The sequence below is a fragment of the Cyanistes caeruleus genome, chromosome 4 (genome assembly GCF_971803275.1).
Source record: "Cyanistes caeruleus chromosome 4, bCyaCae1.hap1.1, whole genome shotgun sequence".
NCBI classification, from domain to species: domain Eukaryota; kingdom Metazoa; phylum Chordata; class Aves; order Passeriformes; family Paridae; genus Cyanistes; species Cyanistes caeruleus.
Window position 1 is genome coordinate 33309426 of NC_141704.1, and position 23091 is coordinate 33332516.

General features: G+C 45.1%; 1 protein-coding gene and 1 long non-coding RNA gene across 4 annotated transcripts in view; one reads left to right on the forward strand and one right to left on the reverse strand.

Annotated features, from left to right (window-relative positions):
- Positions 1-18710, reverse strand: part of LOC111934643 (uncharacterized) — a 33515-nt gene extending 14805 nt beyond the window's left edge. Inside the window, exons 1-2 of one of the 2 annotated variants that reach the window (XR_015285848.1) lie at positions 17491-18710; positions 1481-1580 (exon numbers count right to left, since the gene is read on the reverse strand). This is a non-coding gene — a long non-coding RNA (uncharacterized LOC111934643). The remainder of the gene's footprint in view (positions 1-1480; positions 1581-17490) is intronic. The other variant, XR_002867350.2, reaches the window with a different exon arrangement.
- Positions 18711-19036: 326 nt separating this feature from the next.
- Positions 19037-23091, forward strand: part of EP300 (EP300 lysine acetyltransferase) — a 62814-nt gene continuing 58759 nt past the window's right edge. Inside the window, exons 1-3 of one of the 2 annotated variants that reach the window (XM_086885692.1) lie at positions 19037-19092; positions 20081-20193; positions 20315-20920. In XM_086885692.1, the coding sequence (XP_086741818.1) occupies positions 20827-20920 (94 nt within the window). In that variant the 5' untranslated portion in view covers positions 19037-19092; positions 20081-20193; positions 20315-20826. Of the gene's footprint in view, positions 19093-20080; positions 20921-23091 lie in introns of those variants that run through there. The other variant, XM_023934761.2, reaches the window with a different exon arrangement.

Consider the following 23091-nt stretch of genomic DNA (forward strand, 5'->3'; position numbering starts at 1 on the left):
TTTTTTTCTTGGACAAAATAGGCTCAGAAAGCTCCAGCAGCTTGTGAGAGTCTCCTTGAAAAGCGGTGTTTTGTCCAACATCTGACTGGAAACCTCTGACACCCTGAGCATGAAACACTGACCCTCCTGCCTCCAGGATGAAAGCCAGGGTCTGAATACTGGCACTACACTGATGAGTGAAAACTTCAAGGCTGGAGACTTAAGAAGGACAGAGCATTTAACCAAAGTGATTTTACGTTTTGGAGTGAATGCAGTTCTAGAACCAGGGCAAGCATTGAATATGTATATCTATTCCCAGCCATTGAAAAATGAGAGCTGCAGGTACAGTAAAGTAAGAGTAGGCTGAATTCCTCATCATGAGACTAACATAATTAGGCTGGGGTTTGTTTTGCTTTGCTTTACTTTTAATTAAAAGGCTCTCTGTACAATTTTGACAAGTATTTTCACTGTTTATGGGTAACTTCTTTCCAGGGACAGGTTGCATTCCCCAACTGGACCAGGGCAGCCATGTGGATACAGAGGTGTTTAATTCTCTGGAGACAGAACTTCATCTGAAGTACACAACAGGAGAATATAACGTAGAAATAACTGTAGTCAAATCTGCTTAATTTTGAGAGAGGAACAGACTGTTTATCTGGTTGTAACAACATAATGTCTTTCAGTTTTGTTCCAAATTTTCAGTCTATCTTGGACTGTCTTTTGCATCTTAAATAGATCAAGCTGTCCCTAAATGCCCCATGAACATACCTGAAAGCAATATGTGCTTGTACCTCGAGCCTGCCTTCTTCATCAGCCCACTGGAGAAATCTTTTAAAACAGCCCTTCAAAGTACCTTCCAAGAGTAGGAAGGGTTCCCTCTGTAGGATTTTAATTTTCTCTCTCTGTTTTGGACACTTAGTCCATCCGCCCTGCTCTGTGCCCCCCCATTTCCCCAGCCATGCCTCCACCTGCTTCCCATACACTTGCAGGTACTGCTGGAGGAGACTGGTACCACCACCTCTACTGTGCCAGGAGGTGGCTATGGGAGGCAGCACCAAAGATCTCCAATAGCTTCTTTAGGAAAATGGCTTGGGTTTGGGATGATAGGTCCTCTTACCCTCATTCCAAACTGCTGTGAGCTGAAGACATGGATACATGTGCTTCCCCCAGTCTGTGTATGCCCATGCCAGCTTTAGGAGGAGACATAAAAGTTGTCAGAGCTGCCCTGGCTTCCTTCTTTCCTTGAATTTCCACCACCGTTTTTCCCCTCACTTGTGCTTTGGCATCAGCTGCAGTATAAGCCATACAGAGGCTTGAAGAAGACAAGGTAATGTGCATCTCCTGGAAAGGATGAGCTTCAAGGTATTTAGTCCATGCATTCAACATTTGCATGCAGAATGGTGTTCAGAAGGACAGCAGGGAGAGAAATACAGACAAGTCCCAGCTCTACCTTTGTGAAAAGGCTGTGTGCAGCAAGAGGAGCTGAAAAGCTCTGCCATACCTGTGCTCTCTCATTCTGACTCTATGGCTTTTCCAGGACATCAGACTCATCCTCCACCTCAGCTTTCTTGTTGGCCAGCCCAGGAAAGCAACACAAACATCTGAAACACAGGTTTAGAAGTGATTACTCAGAGTCTACTATGCTTTGGATCAGAAAAGTGCAGGGCAAGCACTTTTATTTATTTAGGTCCTAGACATGTATGGTAATTACTCAGTGCTTGTGTGTTTGGGTGGCTTTCTAAGTTTGAAAAAAACCCAGACTGCCACGAATCAGTCAGCAGTAAAGATGTCTCAAGAAGACGAGCTGAGGCAGGGAAGTTTCTGTAGTGAGTCACGGCAAGATCACAAGTAATTTGTCAGTAAGCTCCTGTCCTCATCCTTGGCTGTCCAAGACATTTCTCATCCCATTGGGTGGCCTCCAGGCAGTTGTGTGCTGCTGGTGCCAGTACCCAACATTACTGCACATGGCCCCTGTTCTCACCTGTCTTCTGTGAGCAGCAGTGCACAGGTCTTCCTGCACGCCTTTGTGCACATCTTTTTTCCTCAGCAAAAATCTACTCTTTGGGGTATCTTTCAAGGATTATCCAGAATGTAAGAGAGATATATGTTGGGGCTGAAATGTAAGCTCTTCCTTTAGCAAGCCATACTGTTTTGATACAAGGAAAACCAAAAAATCAATTTGCTCCCCCTCCTTCTGCACATACATTGTTAGAAACATAGACTAAATTAATTGCAGGAACATCAGGCACCAGGGGGTAGAGAAAAAAATCCAAAGCCTTGTAGTACAAATCTAACAGCATTTAATGTTCTCTGGGGTTTTCACTTCCAGTGATTCTAAATCAAGGTTTCAGTCACACAATTTAATGTGAATTTTTATTCTGCTCATTCCATCCTGGGGACATGCACTTGACCTCTGCGAAAATACACTTTAAGGCCTCAATGCATCAGTGCTTTTTGAATCTCAGGTATGAGTAGGCCCCCAAAATAATTTCTCTCTTTAGTCCTCTAACTACAAGCTTTTTCTTCCTTTCTTCTCTCTGGGTCTGGATTAACAAATAGACACTATCTATCTGTGCCAAGGTCCCAGCTCCTGGGCGAGGTGATGAAATTGAAATTTCAGCTTCAGGAGCTGAGATTATTTCTTTTAATAAATTAAACATTCAGTCTTTCATCATACTGAGAGGAAATTTGAAAACATCACCTACAAGATGTTGGTTGAAGTCTGTGGAGATGCTGGAGCTGTACATCAAACAAGAGATGCACTGCACTGTGCATCTCAACCAGGACTTAATGAGAAGGGTTATTTCTACAAGGGCTTCTTCCTGGTTTATGGCTGGGGTGGCCTTTCACTGGCCTATAAATCCTGCTGCTGGGTTAAAAGATTTGGCAGGGGTCTCTCCTACTCCCAGAGGTGTGGAAGTCTCACAGCCCAATGACACCATACCAAAGATAGGGGACATTTGACATCATTCCGAGGGTGGGAGACTCCCCACCACTGAATTGACAGCAGACCTTCAGAGGTCATTTGAAGGTTAGAAGATTGCAAAGTGCATCTGGCTGCTGGCACAGATCAGTGAGCTCTGCAAATTTGCAGTGTTGTCCCTGGGGGCTCCTGCTGCAGCCTCTTTTGCAGGGCTGGTTCCAGGATAGGAGGTCCTGACAATCTTTGGGAGCACCTGCTTCCCACCAAGAGTGCTGTGATCACTGCAATCTCTACTTGTTTGTTTCTGGGGGTGAATTTTTCCACTTCAGTGACTGAGGTGGTGGAGCAGGGAGCAAAATGTTCTAATAAAGGTCTCCAGGTGCTTTTTTGCTCCAGACAGCAAAATGCCTGTCTTGGAAAATGGATCTACCAATATTTTATGTAACCAAACATTTTAAAACACATGATGCTGAATTTTCTCTGTAGATCTTCTCTATAGGATTGTCTTCCTCTCAGAGCATGTTGGAGCTTGGATGTGTCAGTCCCCTGGCCCATGGAATAATTGCTGAGAGGACAATTATTTTCTCAGCTCTGAGTGAGGAGCCTTGTCAGATAAAACTGCAGCAAGGAGTAGCAAAATTCTGATCACTTATTTTGCCATTAGTGTGTGCACCTTCTCCAACAGAAATATTTCACAGCTATCACTCAGGCACTTTCAACCCCCATACCATGCCAATAGATTGTTCTGGCTTTTCTATAATAACGGAGCTCAGTTTGGATCCTGCTGATTTCAAGTATTTACTTCTCCTTACTATCTTCTTTGTTTGTTTGTTTGTTTGTGGATTTTCCCTTGAGAAAGCAAAAGTAATTTGCCTGTTCTTGCAAGATCTGTTTTGCCCGCTCCCTTCACCAGGACTGACGCATGGCTGCTGGGATCAGGAGGTGACTAAGGGCTTTGCTGCAGCCAAACACAGAGCAGAGAGCCCTTTGCAAAGTTGTGTGTTATATAGCGGGAAATGCTAAATATGACGAAACAGTTTCAGGGCTCAGCGTTTCAGCAACCGATTACTCCCAGTTCAGGATGAATCACCCTGGAGCTGCTGCAACCTCAGGCAGGTGCCGCCTCCAGGAGCCCTCCCACCACCTTCCCCATGGCCTTTCCCATCCCCTTGCAATGTTTTATCCAACAACAGCAGCAGCAGCAGCCACACAGGCACTTTTCTCACTCAGCATTCCTCTCCCCTCATTTCCAGCATAATGGCTGGAGCCTGTCTGGCATGCTGGGACATTGCCATGGACCTACTAGACAGCACCAGCAAAACAAGAGAGGGAACCTTTAGTTGGGATGTTTTAGGATCTCTCAACCATCTCTGGGTTTGCCTGAGCCTGTGCAATTTCCTGAGAGCAGAATCCGCTGCTGTTGGTTATACTTCGTTCTCTGGAGAGGCAGAGGGATTCAACAATCTTAACAGCAATAAATCTCAGCTGAAGTAAAAGTGGCTGTAGGGTCAGCTTCACTCAGAGAAACACAGAAACCACAATCACAGGGTAGGGGTGATCTTGAGAGGGCGTTTATAATCCCAGTGAGTTCAGCAATCTGTTAGCATGCTGCCGACATCACTGGCTGCTGTCCGGTCCTGGGGTTTAATATGTCCATGCGGTGGTTCTGAGGAACTCAGGATCCCAGCTCATCCCTGCTTTTTCCTGATTGCATAAATGACCCCAAAACAACACACCTCTCTTGGGGTCGTAAGGGGCTGAACATGCTCATCGCCGGGTCTCCCACTGGCAGTATTTTGAAGATGACTTCCCTGCTTAGCATAGGTGCTGCCAAACAGTACAGCTGGGAGATGTGTCCTCCTCTGCTTTGCACCTTCTGGATCCCCAGGGCTCTTCCTTGTCCCACTGTGCCATGAAAACTGGGATTAGTATCAGCTGCAGAGCCTATACCACCCAGAGGCATCACCATCCACTCCTGGATATCCTGCTCACACCACTCTGGGACCTACTTGTAGCTCCAGAAAACAGACATTTGAGTGGCTGCTGCAGGGTAAGCTTGTGACTCAGCCCAGTTAAATGGTGGTTTGTGATTGAGCTGGAAACTGTTTGAAACTGGGTCCATCCATCTGGTCTGGGTGACCAGAAGATGGTTGGCTTCATAGCTGGAGACAGGTTATATAGAAAAAGAAATAAAAAAACATCAGTGATGTGATCTTTGATTGTTTTGTCCTGAATTCAGTTGATGTTCTTTCAATTCCCTAAGATGAAAATACAGTAAAACAGGGATTTTTCAGCCTCCTTTTCTTTGTAGCAAAAAATAAGATCAAGCCAAGATACCAAGCTCTGCCATGAGATCCTGGGTGCAAACCTGGCCCTTCATTCCTTGCCTCAGGTCTCTTCCCATTGCCACACCAAGGGTTAGATGAAAAAGAAAGGTCCTTTCCAAATGGACTCAACCAAACTGATTCCCAGTGCTTTGGTTCTGTACATAAAACTGAAAGGTTTATCAAAACCTGCTGTTGAGATATCCTGTGCCATTTAAGCACATTTGTTAAGGAACGCTGCTGTGATTTAGAACACCAAATCTAAGGGCATCCTGTCATGGCTGTATAAGTAAAAACATTAGGATATCTAAAAAGAAAGTGGCTTATTTTGACTATCTAGAATGAATGAACACTAGTAACCAAACTACATGAAAACACAAATAAAACCATAGTCCTTATTTTCTGTACATGAAAGCATTCAATTTTTCTCCACAATAATCCCTTGATTTCATGTCTATACATTTTTATTATTAGTCACATGGCAGCTCTTTTTAAACTACATTTTGAGAAATAAGATTTCCTCATTGATATCTCAAACCTTCAGAGCAAACCATGAGTTCCCAACCAAAGAGCTCTTCCCACTTCAGCACAAGATGCAAAATTTTGAAATGCAACACATGTAAGGAGAGGTATTTAAATTCCTTTGAATGAAAATAACTCCCTAAAATATTACTATCAAATGCAGAAGCACTAACATTTGTCAAAGGTGAATAGATCTTCACTCCTGTGGAAGAGAGGTCAGAGCAGGTGGAAGAATATGCAGAAGGCAAGGAATAAAAACTCTCTCTGACAAACATAGGCAGAAGTCCTGCAGAGGGGTGGGCCAAGGTATTTCATTAAAATAATTGTCAAGTCAGAAGTGCTATGACCTGGCAGGTAAAAGCTTTAGCTTATAAACTGGGAGAAGTGACCACCAGGGTTTGAAATGCCCCTTGGTGATAAGCAGGTGAGCAAAGGTGGGTGCATTTACCATGTGCACACTCCGAGGCTTCACCATCATTGCTCCTCTGTTTCATTCATCCCCTAGTTGAGTTGGGAGCACCAAGAAGATCTTCCTGGGCTACCCACAGGTCTGCTCCAGGGAAGAAATGCCTTTTGGCTCTAAGGGTTCTGGTCCATCGTGCCTGGCTCCTGCTGGTCCCCTGAGAATCGGGGCAGGAGAACATGTGGGCAGCTGTGCTGCTCCTCTCAGTGCCACAGCCACCCCAGCTGGATCATGGGGAGCAATGTGGTGAGTTTTGCATCCAAAGCAGGGGGTGAAGTAAAAAATTTTCTTTCTCTCTGATGTTCTCAGAGCAGTATGACAATGACATAAAACGAATATAAAATAAAAAAAAAGTCTATTTTAATTATTAAAAAAAGAAACAAGTGCAACAGTGAACCACATAGGTTTCTGGAAGTTTTTCCTTACAGTGTATCTATTGTTTCTCTCTTGAATTCAAAACCACCCACTAGTGAATTTGAATGAAAATCACTGAAAATATAAAGGCTTCAGAAGCGTTTTTGATTGAGAGAGGTGGACAACAAACAGATCATAAAGCTGCACACAGTCTCCATAGTGACGGGGCTTCCAAAAGGACACAGGGGAGCCTCAGCCTTCAGGAGCATCACCAACCTCCACCACACCAGGAGAAGCAGGAACATCCCAAAAGGGACGTTGGGAGTTGTTATTCAAAGGAAGGATGTCTCTTCAGGGAGACAGGTGGGAGGCTGTGCAGACAGAGTCCTTCCTGCTGGCCCTCTTAACAAAAGAATCACTGAGCAGATGTGGAGAGTTTGGGATCTTGGGAAGAGACCTTCAGAAACATGGCCTTAGGACAGCTATTGAGTTGTCTGGGCTTACATCAAGCAGTGGATGGGAGGTGATCTCAGTGTCTTTAGCAGCCCAAATTTCTATTTGAAACTGAGCCCTTAAGAAGAACTTAAAAAAAAAAAAAAAATAAAAAACAACAGAGGCCAGAAATCAACCAGCTTGACTCAAAAAAATCTTCCCTGTCATGCACTGATTAAAAAAAGAGCACTGAACACTTCTGAGTCCATCATGGGGGACCATGCACAGAAGACTTCATCTCATATGGAAAAAAACAAGATGAGTAAGGGAAAGGATTGCTCTGCTACCCAATAAATAGCAAAAGCTATTGATAAATACTTTCAATAAAGTCAAAGTCCTTAATACTTTTTTTTATTATCAGCCTACAGTGAATATATTGCTGCCAAACAGGCAGCCAAGACAGGGAATGAGATGCAAGCTGGAAGGAAAGAAGTGGTTAGAGAGCACACAGATGAGGTAAATGTTTTCAATTTCACTGTGCAGGAGCAATTTCACCCAGCACTAATTGACAGTAGTGGTTAATTTGGGGAGTTAGTGATAGATATGCCAGGACCCCCCAAGTTTAAAAGGCCAAAGGAGTTCCTACGAAGAGAAAAGGGAAGACAAGTGAAGCCAAGGTAATTGTAGACCAGTCAGCCTAGCTGTAACTCTTTAGAACAAATAATGAATTTATTTGTAAACATCCAGGATATAACAATGAGATGAGAAGCAGCCAACTTGGATTAGTCAAGACCAAGCCATACCACACCAACCAGCTTTCCTCCCGAAGCAGACTAACCTGGAAGTTAGAAACTCCAGAGGTGAAGCAGCTCAGCTCCAGACAGGCTGTGGCCCAGTCTCATGCAATGTCCTGCTTAAACCAGGAAGAAGAACACACTTGATAAAATTAGGAGGGCTAGTGGCAAAGCCCTGTGCTATTCTGGACTTTAGAGGTGATTTATTTTCCAAATGAAAGGCTGGACCAAGTGAGGGTGAGCCAGGATCTGTCCTGGGCACAGGCCTGTACATGACTTTCATGTAAATTATTTGCCTGAAAGATTAGGTTGATTAAACCTGCAGATGACCCAAAGCTGTGTCATGTTGCAAGTAACACAGATAACTCTCCCTAAAAATAATACAAAAAAAGGCTTTATAAAATAAAATAAGATATTCAAATTTCAGCTGTGCTTACTAATAGTATCTCAGAAAGACTGAATATATATATATATAGATGAGATCAGTCAAAATCCTTAGCTACATATCACCCTAAATCAGGAAATTACTTTCCACCAGAGCACTGTGCAGAGCTCACCCCCTGATTTGTGCCGTCTCTGCAAAAGGAGAACCACAGCATCTTTTATTTTACTCTTTATTTTTTTATTTTTAAGGCCCACATATTGCCTCAGGCATGCTATAATTCACATTGGTGACAAAGAAATTTGAAAAGCCTCCCACCACATTACCAGCAAGCCTGGGGCCTCCATGAACTGGGAATTCAAATACATTTTGACCCTTGCTTGGACTGGACACTGTGGGATGAGAGTAGACCCAAAGTAGAGTCAATACTGAGAAAACTTTAATGGTAAAATAGTAATTAATGTAACAGTGTTTTGTAGGTTTAGATCAGAAGCCATGAGAGTAATGGAAAAAATTTCCCCAAGTTAGCACCCCAATAGTTTTCCATTAAGAAATTCACAATATTTTAACTGTAGGAGGAACTAACACAAGGAAACTGTACCAAGGAGCTGTATGCTGAGCAGGATACCCAGTATTTTTCTGGAAGTTGGGAGATTTCCATCAACAGCATGTGATACTCCCTTACCTCTGCTGCAAGAAAAACTTCCCCTTTACTGGCAAGGCTTCCTCCTACACATCTGTATTTTATATTACAGATATATGATCAAAACTGATCAGGCAAAATTAAAGGTCACTTGCTAGTGGGACTTCCCGACACAGCTTATGAAAGACCTGGATGACAGATACCATCCAAACCAGCAGGGTTTATAACTGGCCTGACAGCCCTACAGTGTGACCCCAAGGCTGGTTTAAGTAGAAGTTGTACCTGTACAAATGCTAATGATAACAATAAGAGAAACATGATTCTTTTGTATCATCCACTACCCAAAATAAAAATATGAACATGCTGCCTTAGCTGCAGAGGAAGATGAGCTAGACTTGAGGGAAGGCTCTCATGGGGCTGGGCAGGCTGCAGCCTGCTCTGGGGCCACATCAGACTCCAGGCTGTGTGCCCAGAGGAAGCCTTTAGTGTTGTGCTTGGTGTAATGAAGAAATATGGATGGAATTAAACCCTCCAAGGAATGATGAAATTACATTGTTTGTTTTTACCTTTGTTTTAATGAATCGATTCCATCTCTTCTTGGTTTTCTATTGGTATGAATGGGTGACCAGGTGTGCTTGTGGGAAAAATCCCCTTGGAGGAATACTAGAACAAAGTAGTAAATTAGTTAAGATGGCAGGTTTTGGAGCTGAAAACAAGATTATTCAGAAGTTGCCAGGCTTACCTAACTACCCCTTCTGCTTTGGCAGTGGAGAAAAACTGGGCCACTTGCGAAACAGGGTATATATAGACAATAAATGTTAATATATTTTAAAGTAAAAATAAGGTTTAAGAAAGATGTGTTAAAGGAAAGTTACCGTGGTGATGCCTGTCACGTTACATCCCCAAACACAGTGAAAACAAGATTACCATATGACCTGGGTCATACAGCTTAGTAAAAAATCCAAAGAAGACTGGATATACCCCTTTGAAGCAGGAGAGATATCTCCTTCAATATCACTATATCTTTCAAAGGTCTATGTTCTTCACTGCTGGAAAGCTCACTGGGGTTTTAGCCTGAAAAGACTCTGCCTCCTCGTTGAAATCTTCCTAGACAAGATTAAAATCAAAGTAATTCCTTCAGTGGCAACCTCACAAGTCGTTTTGATAGATATACAACCTGCTGATCAACCATTTGAATCTACTGATTTATTGATTTGATCTTAATCATGATCGCAGTGTGATCACTTAATTGATCTGCCTTTAATTAGCTTAGTAGAAATAATGAATTAATCTAGTGATATCCTTGCTCAGGTGTTCCTTCATGTGTTCATCCTTTTTAATCAGCTCTGCAGGGAATATACAAGGTAGGTTTACACTATTAAATAGTCACTGAGGTCACAAACCTGAGGGCAGGAGTAAATTTGGGTAGGGCATATGCCAGCAGCTCAGCTCTGCATCTCTCCAGCCAAGACCTCATACACCCTTTGAATAAACTCATGTCCAGCCATGTTTGGTCTCCCAAAGATTTTGCCGTATTGCTGAATGAAGAGCAAGGAGGGCTTTGTCTCAGAAGCAGTCAAACATTTCAAGGATATCTTTCTCCATGATTCACAACCAAACAGGAGTGAACAAGGCATCCTGGACCCCACAGTGGATTATTTATCCTCCCATAGCCTTCATTCATGAGCACAGAAAGCTCTGACTCTTTTGAGTCCTCAGGGAAAAAGTTGTGACTGAATTAAACTGAAAGAGAAGGTAAGATTTTGAACTGTAAGATTTTGAATAACACAGTAATGGGGTGACAAGCATCCCATTCTGTTGGGTTTTTTTTTGCATTGTCACCGTTCTTGCATACCAGGAGAGATCACACACTCCTGTGGGATAGGTAACACACACAAAAAAAAATCTCAATGGACTTTTAAGTGAGGTGGATGGGTGGTAAAAGGTAATGAACAGTTGAAATCACAAAAAAAAATCACTCAGTATTTGCACCTAGATGGTTAAAATTTGAGCAGAAGAGCTGAGACTTCATGCTTGTCAAACGATGTGAGTGAACAGAGAAGGCACTGGGCTGATGCCCATGGAACCCACTATCAGAGCATGAGCTCCCACTGCTCCCAGTGCCCAGGCAACTCTTCTTTCAGGACTGATGCCTTCAAATGCAGGTCAAATGTATAACCACAACAGAATGAGCAGGAAAAAAGAGAAAAAGTAAAAAAAGCTCACATAAGCTCATATTACCAGCTCTGAGTGTGTAAGGGATGCAGCTTTCAGTTAGCTAATTTTGTTCTTTACGGATATTGCTGTTAGCTTTGTAAGAAAATCAGAAGGCATCATCTGAACTGGCTTAGAAATTACAAACAAGCACTTTAATTTTTATTTAAACATGGAGAAGCTGTTAGAGGCCTGTTTTGAAGCCAGTTTAAGTCCATGGAAGGATTTAACCGGGCTTTGTTTGCAGGCGTGGCGGCAGCCTCTTTTAAAGTCATTCCTCTGCTTATAATCAAGCCTTGCCCCCGTCAGATTTTAACCACTTCTTCCTAAGTTAGGCACGGGGATGGGCTGGTGACAGTCCCTGCTGCAGTCGCATACCACTCGTGTGGAGCTGGCGCTCGAAGCCAGGCTGCTTCACGGTTTCCACTGCCGACTGTTTGCAAACGCGGGAGAGGAGCTGGGAATGAGCAGAGCAATGCAGAGTCGGGGAGGGAGGGGTTTGGTGGCTGGGCTGGAGTTAGTCACCGCAGACTTCCATTTCCAGATCGTGAGGAAGGACTCAAGCCATTTTAGGCATTTTCTTGGACTTCCTTCTCGGCTTTTAATTGAAATACCCAGGAGGGATGGAGGAATCCACGGGCCCATTTTGCACCGACGTGGGATACTTCTGTGCAAGCACAGACGTGCTCCCCCTTCGTATTGTAGTTCGGACCACTGTTGTTAGTCCTTGGCTCAGCTCCTTTGCGTGGCAACCGGGAATCTTCCACATATCTCACCTTCTGGAAGCTGATGCACTCCTCTGTGGAAGATGCTCACTGAGGTGAAAATAATTTTTAAAGAATTTTCTATGCTGGGATGTCTTGAATATTCAAAACAAAACACATTTAATTCTGAGACCTCTGAGGTATATAAACATACATGTACATTTATCCATATATATCTGTAAGTGCCACAGATAAGAAGACATATGAACCAGCAAATTGCAAAATCACAAGAGGCTTTGAACACCCCTGTTCCTCTTTAGCAGGAATTCAGATGCCTACATCTAGCACAGCAAACAAGAAAAAACCCTGCATAGCTGCCAAGACAACTGACACATCCAGCTGCCAGACTTCACTAGGCTTCTCACTCTGGTGTTGTAAGTTTTGCATCTCCCCTTGTCCAGCAGCAGTGTCCTTTTTGCCAGAGAGCTGTTTGGGAAATCACCCCCAGGACGTCGCAGGGGGGACAGGCAGCAGGCATGGTTAGGAGCACATCCAGCACATCCAGGCAAAGTCCCCTCTGTCCAGTCCCAAACAGGGGGCCAATGCTCACTGTGCAGGGCAGCAGCAGGAGCAGCAGCAGCAAATGGGGTTTTTTGTGTGGTTGATGTTACAATGCTTTTTTCTCCTGGTGAGACAAAAGAATTTTCTCTGTCCAGGGGAGCTCAGTGTCGTGGTCACCCAGAGAAGCTTCTCCTGGGCTTGGTGCTTGGCCTAGCAGCACCGTGCAGAGCGCCCATGGCCAAGCTCCTTCACACGGGACCCATATATTGGCACAAAATACTTATTTATCACATGGTGAAAGAACCAATGTTTCTGGCCTTTCGTGATGCTGATTGTGCACCTTGTGCTTTGTGTTTTGCTTTCTTGAAGCTGATTCTTAATTAGCAACAAAGTTGCAGTTATATAAACACTGAGGACAGAGGAGTAACATCAACCTTGAAATTGTTACTTTTCTGACCACTCGAAAAGCCCTCTGCCGTCCCCTAAAAGCTACTTAAATGTTTCTTCACTTCTAAAGAATGATAAACAAGTCCTTACTGACAAAGTATCACGGCAACCACGACCTTCCTTTCTCATTGGGGCCTGCAGGTTTATGAAACAACGATCAGTCCAGCCATCTCTCATAAGGTTTTAGTTTTACTCACAGGTGGTTGCACCTTTTTTATGGTGCCTGTGTTGGACTGGGTGACTGGCCTTTCCCTGACACCCCAATGACACCTGATGTGGTTTGTGACCACCTCCATGCACTGAATCTGGAGAATCCTGTGGCACCCCTCTCCCGTGTCTGCCCTGCAATCAAAAGGAAGGCATCTGAGATGGAAAAAGAGGTTGGAGTAAGTATCACAAATCAGCCCATAAACCTCTGCTCTGCTAAAATGATCTTTCCAAGGACTGAGGCAATGTAGGAGCACAAGGAGGAAAGGTGTGCTGCTGGGGGGCTGCCAGAGTTTCTGCATTCTGGCTTCTCTCTTGGTGCCTTTTAACAGCTTTACAGCATCAGGGGTGATGTTCCCTTCTCCAAGGCTCCCAGGCCTCACATGAGGGACAGGAAGGGAATGAGAACTGAATGTCTGGTGTTGTCTGGTGTCTACAGAGACCAAACAGTAAAAAAAAAAAAACCTCATAGACAATGAAATGTGAGGGTTTGCAAGGAAACTTCTGGGAAGAGAAGTGATAAGTCAGTATAAATTAGGAAGGTAGGGAACTGAGAGATTTACCCTATTGTTTTACACACAGTGGTTGCATTAGAATCAATTGTATTTTGGTGTTTGTGGTTAATAATTGACTTCTATTTACACGTAGAAGGAAAGAATTCATGCCAAAAAACCAAGAATGTGCAAGATCTTTTTAGAGAAAAGCAGAAAAAGAAAAAAGAAAAAAAAAAACCAACCAGACCTATATTTCTGGTGTAATCTTTTTCTTCCATGGCAGCTGTAAAACCAGCTCACATTGTGTTAACTAAGTGTATTATCCTGTGAACAACAGGGTCCCATTAGCTCCATCAGAAGGCCAATACCCTCTGTACTGAAAACCTCTTGATTCAGTATATTTCTCTGTCACAGAGTAAATTTTTGCTTGACCCCATTGAAGGAATCGGTTTAAATCTTGAAACATAAAAACTATTAAAGCAGAAAAAAAAATACTTTCCCCCTCTCTTTGCCTTTTGATTGTTGACATCAAACACCACGTTGCAGTTCAGCAAATAGAAGAATGTTGTAGCAAGTAAAAAAAATAAATTAGGAAATACTGAGAAAAAAAAAAAAGCAAGACAGGAAAGGATTGTATGGCAGTAATAAATGTATTCTGTTCTTTATAAACACATGTGTGGTGTGGATTTGTGTCTGTGGGACAATTCAGGAAAAAAAATGAAAAGACAAGTTTTGGGTTTAAACTCAGCAGATTTCAAAGTGCATTGTTTATACCCTCTGCAGTGCAATAAAGCTTATCAAGAACTTTTCCACTGGATACAAGAGTCAGAAGAAATAAGAAGAATGTGAACAGTATGCTTCCTTTGGGTTGCTACAATATCTGTAATTCTTTTAGCACAGATTTCCCATGTTAGCTTAAGCTCTGTCTCACAACCATCATTTTCAGCAGATAGTTGTAAATACTTCGCTGAGCTGAGTTGTTCAGAAATTTGCCATCATTTCACTCTCCACAAGCTCAAAGCATGTGGCAAGTTCAAGGGCCCTTAATTAAAAATGTAATACTTTCATTCTAGAAGCTCTTGCTTGCATCCTGGCGATACTCTGGGATAAATCAACTGCTGATGTAAATGCATTAATTTCAGTGTAATTTCATTTAGAAGCTACAAGTGTACTAAATTTTTATTTAATGATTTGAATGTGCTTTCTGTAAGAGGGAGTAGGATCACTTCTCCCTTAAAAAGGGGAGAGCTGAGCCTGGGAAGTGGGAGGCAGAGATTTGACCAGCCCTTGGTAAAAGCTGGGAGAACAAGCCTCTCACTCCAATCCATGTTTGTACTTTCAGCATGAACCAGGACATGGAAACGACAACTAAAATATGTACATTTCAAGCACGGGATTTGGCACCAGACCTCAAAGCTGCCACATTTTCTAGGCAGAATGTATTTCTGCCCCTCTCTTAAATTGAGAGGTCAATTTTTGTCTTCTTTTCCTATTTTGCTCTTGTAAGGGAAGACAGCATGGCATGTTTGTTAGAACTATAATGTTGCATTTACTAATTAAATAAAGTGGGGTTTTTGGGAGAACTTCTTTTAAGCGAAACCATGTGTCCCAGGGAGGAAACATTCTTCTGGTAAACAGCTGAGCCCTTAACATTTAGCAACATAACTGTGTTTGCAGCTATTGAAAACTGTGTGACCGAGGAAGCCTGTGTTTCTGAGGCTGAGGACTGAAAGCATTTTGCTCGCTGTCAGAATGCCAGCCCTTTCTTTTATGTATATGCTAAAAGCAAGAAAGAACCAACTATTGGATGGTCGCTTCTTATGGTTTTAATAAAATTTCTCTCATATCAAAATGCTGTTGGGTTTTAATGTTGACACTGCACTAAGCAATCTTCTCTGCTCTGGCACAGCTGGCTCTTGCTTTCCAGAAATATAGCTGCACCCTGGCATTACTTGCAAAAATTGCAGCCTTAAATCATTTCCTCATCCCTCTGACCTGTGCCAGGAAGGACCCTCTCACTGGTACAAAGAAGGGGATCATTCCTCCTCCCTCCCCAGCTGCTGTGTGAGCAGAGTGCTCAGAGTGGCAGGAGGTAGCTAAGGAACAAAAGTTACCTGCCAGACATGAACAGCAGCCTTGGAAAGCTCAGGGAAAAAAGATAATAGAGCTAGACACTACAAGCAGAAACAGGACTGAGAAAATGGGAGTGCTCTGTCACTGGCTCCTGCTTTCCATTCCAAGAGTCCACATCTCTCAGAGACACTCGAAGTGCCGCAGGACTGTGGGACAAATCCTGCTGAGGGGGAGCAGGGAAGTATTATTTGGTATAAGTGATTTCCCGAGCAGTGTTAGGGAGGGGGCTGGCTGACTTTGAGACCTTACACTGCTTCTCCATCCAGCAGCTGGAAGGGGAAGGCCACAGTCCCAGCTCCCTCTGGGCCAAAGGAGATGATTATTCCTCTGCCTGCTCATCTCACTGAAGCTGGGCTGCTGAGCTCTGGCCATCACGTTGACCTTTGCAGTACAAAGGGATCTTATATTGTTCTTTGTAGCCCTCAAAGCAGCTGGGCATGCTTACAAATTTCAGTAACTACCAGATAAGGCCAAACAAGATCCCACGATAAGAGTTCAAGGCTCTGCATTCCTCTCTGATTGCTTTCCTGAGCAGATTCTCATTTTAACTGGACTTATGGTAGTTTCATCCAGTTATCTTAAAGTACATAATGACTATGGTAATTACTGACAATAATGAGCTAATAAATTCTTCTAGGTATTTTCAAGGGATAAATATTACTGTCCTTGCTGTAATAATGGGGAAACTGAAGCAAAGAGAAGTTTTTTGATAAATGTACTTTACTTCTAATATTTTGATATCCTTCTGGTTTTATTTGTACAGGTTTATGTATTTGCTTCTTAGTATGCTTTGTGTTCTGTTATTGCTTTCCAGTAATGTTATCTGGCATGGGTTGTGTGTGTGTACTAAGGTGCATTTAAGAAAACAGCAGTGATTTCAGAAAACTTCACAGATATTGAAGAGTTTTTTGTAATTGTTTATATATATATATACACATACATATTTGATTTATCATAACCCTATTTTTCTATTTTTTCTATTTTTAATTGAATATAATTAATATTCAAAAGACATAAGTTTGTTTGGTAGCATTTATCTAAGAGTTTAAGTTTCCCACAGTTCAGGTATGCTTCCCCGAAGCCTTTTCACGGATAGATATACAGGTAGCCAGATCAGAGGCTAAGCTGCACCAAAAAACAAAACCAAAACCAAAACAAAAAAGACAATTTTGTTTGTCAGCACATTTTCAGGTGAATTATGTGGGAGGATCTAGTCTCTAGACAGGAACAAGTGCCACAAAACTCTTATTTGAGACATTTTCTTTGATGCAAACTTATTTAGTAAGGACCTGACTTCTAAAAACATTAAGGTGTTTATGTGCATTTCAGCATCTTTATAAAGCCAGCACTGATTCCTTATTGAACTGTGGACTAAGAGCCTCCAGATAGTCTGACAACTTTATATTGATTTATTTCAACCAACTTCTAATTCTAAGGAGACAAAAAAGTTAAAATAAGACTTAGGTGTGTTAAAAACTTGCTTCGCAAACAAGGAAAACAGTCAATATGAAAAAAAATTGAGGTACTATAAAATCTTTATAACTGGAATATTTTGGGAAGTTTAGAAACAATAAAAGGCAAAAAACCCTGTGAGAACCACTAACATAGTTTCTAAGGTATCACTGGTAAATTTAAGGCTGTTAGCCCTGACAGCTTTAGTACTGAGACTTTCTGCTCTACAGAATATTTTCCTGAGGCTTATTTGTCCTTGCAAGACTCCCTCCACCTCTCTTAGCGTACTGCCTATGCCTTCAAGACTTTTCAGGAAGGCTAATCCAATCTTTGGGCATTTTTGGAGTGGTTTGTGTTTTCCTTTTTGTGCTGGGGGAGACAAGAACAATCTTGCTTAATGTAAAACCCAAACAAGGGAAACTGAAGAGTGGGAGTATGTGAGGGAGCTGGTGGATAACTTACAGGGCTGTGAATCTCCTCCCGCCTGTAGACTCCTCTTGCAGGCTGCAGTAGGGATTCTGTGTTTAGTCTAGGCTCTTCCCAAATACCTGCTTCGGCTCTTACGTGGATTGCAGAGAGCTCAGCCCTGAGGGTGAGCGGCAAGGGAAGCCCGCGTCGCAAATGTCCGGTTTTGGATCAACACCCCCTGATTTTCCATTAAAAACACGCACGTGCCTGCATTTCCCTTCCACTCCTATCCCGTAATGGTGTGCGGCCCGACGGAGTCCAAACGCACCGAAGGGAAATGCCGGGTTGGGGCATTTCCTCACGGACGAGCCCTCAGAGATTTGAGGAAATCTCGTGGTGGGTCCGTAACCTCTGGGACGGCTCAGGGGCCGAGAAGGCTGGGGAAGAACCGCGCCAGTGTCACCTGCGCCTGCGACAGCCCCTCTGAGGGGCGGGTGCGCTGTCAGGGCTCTGCGATCCCTCAGACCGTGCCCTGCGCCATCACCGGCACGCGCGGGGGCCTGGCAGAGAGCGCGGGGCTTGTGCGCTTATTTACCCTTTGGCATACAAGTGTGGGGTTTTGGGGTTTTCATTTATGTTTTGCATATATGTTTTTTTATAATGCCGACGGGAGCCCGAGGCAGCTCTGGACACCTCCGGGATGGGCAGTACAGAGCGCTCCCAGATTAGGAGGAATTTATTCACAGAAGGGGCAATTAGGCATTGGGAGCTGCCAGGAGCGGTGGTGGAGTCTCCGTCCCTGGAGGTGTTTAACGTAAGACTGGACATGGCACTCAGTGCCGTGATCTGGTTGACACGGTGGTATTCTGTCTCAGGTTGGACTCGATGATCTCAAAGGTCTTTTCTAATCTAACTTATTCTGTGACTCGTACGCGCACTCGCCCACCTCGGGGCGCGGGCCTCGCTCCGCAGCCCCTTTGCTCGCTGGCCAGGGACTGCCGGCCCGGGCTGCCATGTCTGTGGCGCAGCACGGCCCGGGATCGGCGGCAGGAACGCCCCGCCCGCCGGCGCCGCGGGGAACCGGCCGGGAGCCGGCAGGGAAGGAAGGAGGGAGGGCGGCGGCGAAAGAACCGCGCTCTTCCCGCTGGCGCCTCAGCCCACCGGGCCTGGCAGCAGGCACCGGGTGGTGCAAGAGGCCAGAACGGCCACAGGGTCCGGCCAGCCTTCCCCAGGCCTACGCCGCGCACTTTTCGGCCGACAGATAAGGGCGTGTGGGGCGGGGCAGGAAGAAGGAGCCTTTTTTTTTTTTTTTGCCTTTTTTTCCAAGGGAAAAACCCTTCGCCTTTAAGGGGCGGGACCACAAGAGTTTGCGGAAGAGCCGGGCGAGAGACGAGCGGTGATTGGATAGACGCAGTCTCGTGACGGCGGCGGGGGCGGTCCCACCCCCCCAGCCCGCCGGCGCCCCGCGTTCCATTGTGTGCGCTAGCGCCGCCGGGCCCCGCCCCGCCGTGTCCCCGCCCGCAGGGCTGACCACGCCCCCGGTGGCGGCCCCGCCCCCCGCGTTCTCTTGGCTCATTTCCGGCCGCCGCCGCCACCGCCGCTTCCCTCCGAGGGCTCGGGAGAGCGAAGGAACAACAGCCGCCATTTTGTTTGTGTGTGAGCGACGGAGGGAGGAGAAGGGAGCGAGAGGCCGAGCCGGACGGGGCGAACCAGGGGGAGGGCAGCGCACAGAGATCCAGGGGCTCGGACAGGGGACGGGGAGAGAAGCGAGGAGCCCAGACGTCCGTCCCCCCCCCCCAACCCTAGCCTGCCCGACCCCTCGCTATTTCCTCTCTCTCTGTTTCCTTTTCTCTCTTCTCCTTTTCCCGGAATTCTCTCTCCCCGCGCTGCCCTCCGCCCCCGCTTTGCCCGCTCCGCACACACGCCCCCGGAGCGCCAGGCAGGGGCAGTAGGGAGCCTGCGCTCGGCCCCCGCGCTGCCGCCGTCCCGCCCCGGCCCCCCCCGCCGGGCAGCGCCGGGGACCCCCTCCCCCGCCCGGCCATTCCGGAGCGAATCCCCCCGCCTCCCCCGCCGTGATTTTTCTCCTGTTTTATTATTTTAATTTTACCTCTCACGCCTCTTCTCGGAGGGGTCGCTGCGCGGCCTCCCCTCCCACCCCGACTACAAACCTCTTCGCTCCCTTCCCCACCCTCGCAGAGGCGAACGGGGAGTCCCCACCGCGCCCGAGGGTCTCCTCCCTCGCTCATCGCGCCCCGCATCGCCCGTGGGTCCGGGGGAGCTGAGACAGACAGCCCCCTCCCTGCCACCGTCCTCGGCCGCCCGGGAAGGGGGAAGGTAGGCAGAGAGGGCGGGAGGGGCCGGCTTCTTCCTCCTCCTCCTCCTCCTCCTCCTGCCGCTGCTGTGGGATCGGCCCCTCTGCCTGCGCCGGAGAGGGGGGGCAGCCTGCTACTGCGAACGAGAGAAAGAGGAAGGGGAAAGAAGAGGAAAAAGGGGGGGCAGCAGGGGTGTTGAAACCCGCCCCCCACCTTCCCATCCCGCGATCGGTGCTGCCTCCATCAGGACAACAACCCCTCCTCCTTCCCTGCACAACAAGATGTGAAGCGGAGACTCCTGGGACTTATCCTCACCCTCCTCATCCTTACAGCTCCCCTTTCTGCAGCCATTAGCGACGGGCGAGGAAGAAGCGAGTGGAGCTGGGGACCCCGCGCACGCTGTGCCACTCCCCCCGCCGCCTCCCCCCCAGCCCTGTCGCTGGCGGTGGGTATTTTTTCGCAGGGTGGTGTTGGAGGGGGAAGGAGCCGCTGCTAGAGGACGGTGATCTTTTTTTCTTTTTTCCTCCTCCTCTCCCCTCCTTCGCCCGCCTCCTTGTGGCGATGAGGAGGAGGAGGACGGCGCCGAGGAGGAAGAGGCTGATGGCGGCGGTGAGGAGGCAGCAGGAGGAGGAGACCCCACGAAGGATGAAGATGATGATGGTGGCGGCGGCGAGGAAGCACCAGCACAACAGCCGGGATTAATTTTACTTAAAAAAAAAAAAAAAAAAAAAATATTCACCAGCCTCCTTTTTTTTTTTAAATTTTTTTTTTTTTTTTTTTTTTTTTTTTTGGCGGGGGCTTTACCTGCTCTTCCTATCTTCGTTCAGCCCTTTCGCCTGGGGGAAGAGGCCTCTCCCGCTCCAGCTCCCACCTCTCCCGGCTTCTCCGCTGCCGCCCTCCCAGAGCCCGAGAAGCAGAAAAAGGGGAACTTGGCCCCCCTTCTCTGCCAGATCCTCCTCGCTAGCTCTCGGCGTTATTGTTGTTCTTCAGCTGACTCGGGGCCCCAGAAGAACGCGAAGGTTTTGGGGCTCACCCCCCACCTTCTCTCTGCTCTGAGTGATTGTCTAAAAAATTAAAAATGGCCGAGAATGTGGTGGAGCCGGGCCCGCCTTCAGCCAAGCGGCCTAAACTCTCCTCACCGGCGCTCTCCGTGTCCGCCAGCGACGGCACAGGTCAGTCTCGGGGCCCCAGACCCTCCCCACTTCTCGTTGCCGCAATTACTGCCCCTTTCTCCCCGATTTTGCCTAAATTTCTTCCTCCCTTTTGCTGCTCTTAGCTCGAGCCTGCCTTTCTCCTTCGCGTCTGTTTCGCCTGTTCTCGCTCCGTTTGAAGCTATTTGCGTTAATGGCATAGGGAGGGTGTTCGGATGTTTTTGCCCTTCTGGTTTTTTGGAAGTGATTGAACGCAAAGCTGTTCTGTTTATTGTGCTTTTGATCAGCTGCAGATAGAACTTAACAGTTCGTCATTTTCGTGGCTTTCACAATAGTAGCGATTACCGAGCTCCTTGCTAAGCATAATGCCAGTTGCAGAAAACGAAGTACTGCTAAAGACGATGCTTTTGTATATTTTATTGTTAAATCACGTGTGTACACACAAATGTCTTGGTTTTGTATTTTATTTTGCATATATGGGGTTCTTTTACAGTTTGTTTAGAAACGAGTGATTTATTTCTCTGCTATTTTTCTTTTTTCCTTCTTACGTGCAGTCTGCTTATATGATTTACTTTTTACAATCTTCTTCTTCCTTACAGAAGTGTATCAAAATACTGCTTTTCTGATTCAAATAGCCCATCGGCTTTAGGAAAAACAGCTAAAACCAAAATCCAGATGCCATGCTTGTAGCATAAGGTTTATTGAGACTCTTATCTTCTTAGAGATGAAATTTTATTTCACCTTATTTGCATTAAGAATCAATATGGAGTGTAGTTAATCTTGCATCTCCTGTTTCTTTGCTGCTAGACCAAAATGTCTGAAATTCTCCTGTAGTCTTAAGAGCTGTGAAGAGAAAAGGGATGTCTCTGCAGTCCTGCAAAGGTCTTTGGTGATGCTGCGAAGGCAAGCTAGAGCATGGAAATTTTAGGTGTCCCAGTCCCTAGCAAATATGAACTGGTTGTTCTGGGAGGGGGGAGAAAGTAACAAAGGGCTGTTCAGCTTTTTAATGCTTCTTGGGAAGTAGGTGAGTATTTGGTGTCATTCTGCTATGAGAATACTCTGTTACCTGTCCCACAGGAGTTTCTTTGAACTCACATTAGATCCTATTAGCCTATGGGATATGGAGGAGGCCTCCTCCTGCCAGTCTGACGAGTGGTGGCATTTCTGAAGGCACCATTGCTCTTGTTCAATGCAGTTAACAACTGGCAAGAAAAGGGGAGAGTAGTTTTGTTGGTGATGGTGTTGGGTTTTTTTGTTTGGTTTGGTTTGTTCGCTCTGAAAAGCTCTCTTTGACAGTTAACACCAGGTTTTAATAGCAGGTCTTTGAGGAGTGGATGTGATTCTACTTGGGATCATCTCCAAAATTTTGATTTTGCCTTTTCTATTCTCAGTGAATGACATGTTAGTTTTGAAAAATTTGTGTGTGACTTTTAGTGCATATTAAATACAGCCAATACTGTGTTGTAATTGGAGGACATGACTATTCCTTATATCAACAGGTCTCTAGTAAGAGTAGAAGAGGGTTGGAGAAACTACTCTTAACTAGAACTAGTTGTTGTCTGTTTTTGTGCTACATTTGGGAAACAGTGGTTAATTCAATAGTAATCACTTTTTATTTGTCTTGATAGTGGTTATTTTTGCTCTGTTTAGAGAGGTGAAATAATATTTTGTGAAAAAAGTTCTGATACTTTAAAAATATGAAAGTTAAAGGCACGTTTTGATTCATATGTATGCATACATCTAAGTTTGGACATTTGTGATCAAATAAGGGTTGGATGTGAATGTATTTCAGTTTATCAGGTGTAGTCTTTCACAGAATACTTAGTCTTTAGTTGTTAACTTACTGGGCAGGTTTTTATAGTTAATAAATTAACTTTTTATCGTTTTGGTGAAACACTAGGGACTGGAGAGTTTCAATAAGTTTCAGACAGTTTCAGTTTTTCCCAAAGTGATTTGGACTGTCATCATCTGATAGCAGAGGTTTATAGTATTGCAAGCACTTCATATGTGCTACATAAGACCTATTAAAGAGTTCTTAATTTTCTGGCTATTTTTTTTTTTATTGCCAACTAATTATATGAATATGGGACAGTTTTACTTTCAGTGTTTTTTAACATGACATATAATACCTATTTCTGTAAAAATCCAGCCCATGAACCAATGAATGTATTTTGAGGGTTATATTTTTTCAT